The 3,150-nt window shown below is 57.5% G+C and overlaps 1 protein-coding gene across 1 annotated transcript in view; it reads right to left on the reverse strand.

The window, feature by feature from the left end:
- Positions 1-3,150, reverse strand: part of VOLCADRAFT_57277 (uncharacterized protein) — a gene marked incomplete at both ends in the record, with an annotated part of 18,925 nt that overhangs the window by 1,401 nt on the left and 14,374 nt on the right. The window contains one exon of the mRNA XM_002947456.1: positions 947-1,104. Within this exon, the coding sequence (XP_002947502.1) occupies positions 947-1,104 (158 nt within the window). The remainder of the gene's footprint in view (positions 1-946; positions 1,105-3,150) is intronic.

A 3,150-nucleotide genomic window follows, 5' to 3' on the forward strand; every position in this document is an offset into this window, starting at 1 on the left:
TGGGTGCATCCCTTGCACTTGTGGGTTCGACTCCCACACGAGTGTAGTATATGCATGTATCGTCGTACTCGTGCCGCCCAGCCGGGGGACTACGGCCCCCTCGCGGGCGAACCAGCCCGCGTCTAGTCCGTGTCCGTTCGGAATTTCTGGAAAGTTGCCGTTTTTCGCCGTGTCGTTCGCGGTTTCGGAGCTGCACCTTTTAAGCTAGCTCCGTCGCCGCTTGGGAGCCGCGGTCGCCGGTTCGCGCCCCGCCGTCGTCGCTTTTTTTCGTTTTTTCGCACCGCGCGGCACCGCAACGCACCGCACCGCACCACACCTGGGCCCGCGGAACACGATCCGAAGCATGGCCGTGCGCTGCTTCGACGGGCGCGCTAGCTCCGACGCCGAATGGGAGCCGCGGTCGCTGGTTCGATCCCGGCGCCGGCGCGTCTTTTTGTCCTTTTTTACGTTATGGATCGCTAGCTTCGTCGCCCGGCGCCCGCTTTCTTATATTTTTCGTTCGGGAGCGCTGCCTTCGTCGTCGCGTGGTTCGTTTTTCGCGTCGTCGTCGTTTATTGTTCTTTTCTTTTCGTTCTGGACCGTGCACCGCACCGCGTCGTCCCGGACTGCACCGCTCCACGCCTGGGCCCGCGCAATGCGCCCCCGAGCATCGCTGTGCACCGCTTCGGTGTCCGTGCCGCACCGCACCGCACCGCATTGCACCGCACCGCGCCACACTGCGCCACACTGCGCGGGCAGTGCATCGCACCGCACCACACCTGGACCCGCGCAATGCGCCGTGGTGCATCAGGGCGCACCGCTTGTGGTGTGCGCTAGGTCCAATGTCGAATGGTAGCCGCGGTCGCAGGCTCGACCCGGCACCCTCTCATTTTTTTGTTTTTTTCATTTGGGACCGCGCACCGCGCCGCACCGCACTGCACCGCACCGCACAGCACCACGATTGAACGCGCAAATCGATAAACATTGGCCGCACCGCACTGCGCAATTTGACATGTGCCGACTCGCGCGTTTTAACGCGCAACCCACCACACAACTCGACATGCAATTAAACGTGCAATTCAACGCGCAATTTAACGTGCACTGAACGACGCAATTTGACGCGCACTGAAGTGTGCAGTGCTTGTCCAACGTTGTCCGCGTAGGCTGTACGGCATTTTGTGAAACTGTTTTGTTCGCGGATGTTGGGTCGCTACAATATAATTGCACCGCATATATACGCATCCGGTTTACTTATTTTCATATACGGTACCGTGGCTGAGCGGTTATTTTAAATCTGGCGGTTGTAAACTAGTCGCGCCGCGAACATAAGCTGCGCGGTATTTCGCGAAGCTGGCCTCTTTACGTGCATCGGCTCGCTAACCGATTTTCGCCAGACGACAACATCTCGGCACATCAACGGTTGTTCATCGCCATCGATGGCTATTCATCGCCATCCTTGTCTGCACGTCCTACACGATACAAGGTCAGTCCACGTTGCAAAGCAGTAGCAACGAATAGAAACGACGAATAGCAGTGAGTAGAAACTATGCTATAGCAAGAATAGCAAGGAATAGAAACGCAACGCGCACCGAAGTGCGATGCGCAACACAACCTGACCCGCGGGACGGTTTGCGCGGTCGGTCGCGTTCGCTGTCGTGTACCGTGTTTTTTTTTATTATTTTGTTTGGGGCCGCGCACTGCACCGTGTGGGTCATGTCTCGGCTCGTCGTGCTTTGTCGTGCTATGTCATTGTGCTAGCTCCATCACGGTATGGGAGCCGCGGTCGCCGGCTCGATCCCGGCGCCTATGCGTATTTTCCTTTTTTTTGTTCGGGAGCGCGCACCGCACCGTACCGCACTGCACTGCAGCTGGGGTCGCGCAACGCGCCCCTGAGCATCGGCGCAGACCGCTTCGTTGCGCACGCTAGCTCCATCACCGCGTGGGAGCCTCGGTCGCAGGCTCGATCCGGCGCCTGCACATTTTTATCTATTTTTTCGTTCGGGAGCGCGCACCGCACCGTACCGCACAGCACCGCAGCTGGGATTGCGCAACACGCTCCGGAGCATCGGAGTGTACCAGGTACATATCTAATGTATGTTTAGCTCTTCGTCAGGAAAATCGCTGTCTTCGATTTGATTTGAAGCACGCAATGATTTGATTTGAAGCACGCAATTCAACACGCACCGAAATGTGCAACCAAACGTGCACTGGTGCACGCAATTCAATGCACCGTGCAATGTGCAGTTCAAGGAAAGCCGTACACGCAATCCAACACACAGTACAACGCGCAATTACATGTCTTAAGCGTGTACGGCATTCCTTCCGTGGTCGAAGGTCCTTGTGTCAGGTGGTGGTGCTGGTGCCGTGCACCAGTTTTCAACGGTAACGGTACCACCTTACCCTACCTTACCGGCATAGCATAGCATAGCATAGCTATGCTATGTCCTATGCCGTACATGCTATGCTATGCTATGCTACGCTACGCTATGCCATGCTGCACTACGCTATGCTATGCCGTACACGCTACGCTATGCTGTGCCGTACGCGCTATGCTATGCCGTACACGCTATGCTATGCCGTACGCGCTATCGTACACGCTAAGCCATACGCGCCGTACGCGCCGTGCGCGCTATGCCGTACGCGCCGTACGCGTTGTGCCGTATGCGCCATACGCTGTACGCGCCATACACCGTACACTGTACGTGCCATGCCGTACGCGCCATGCGCCGTACGCCGTACGCGCTATGCCGTACGCGTGTTCTACTTTGCGCGTGGAACTCTCCGCATTAAAACTTACAACATGACCGCGTGTAGCATCTATTCTGCCATATGCGCCGTACGCGACATGCCGTAGGCGCCGTACGCGCTGTGCCGTACGCACCATACGCCGTACGCGCTATACGCCATACGCCGTACGCGCCATACGCCATACACCGTACGCGCCATACGCCATGCGCCGTACGCGCCATACGCCGTACACCGTACGCGCCATACGCCGTACACCGTACACGCTATGCCGTACGCGTGTTCTACTTCGCGTGTGGAACTCTCCGCATTAAAACTTACAACATGACCACGTGTAGCATGACCGCGCCGTACGCGCCGTACGCGCTATGCCGTACACGCTATGCCGTACATGCTACGCTATGCCGTACACGATATGCTATGCTA

Source organism: Volvox carteri (genome assembly GCF_000143455.1).
Source record: "Volvox carteri f. nagariensis unplaced genomic scaffold VOLCAscaffold_6, whole genome shotgun sequence".
Classification (NCBI taxonomy): domain Eukaryota; kingdom Viridiplantae; phylum Chlorophyta; class Chlorophyceae; order Chlamydomonadales; family Volvocaceae; genus Volvox; species Volvox carteri.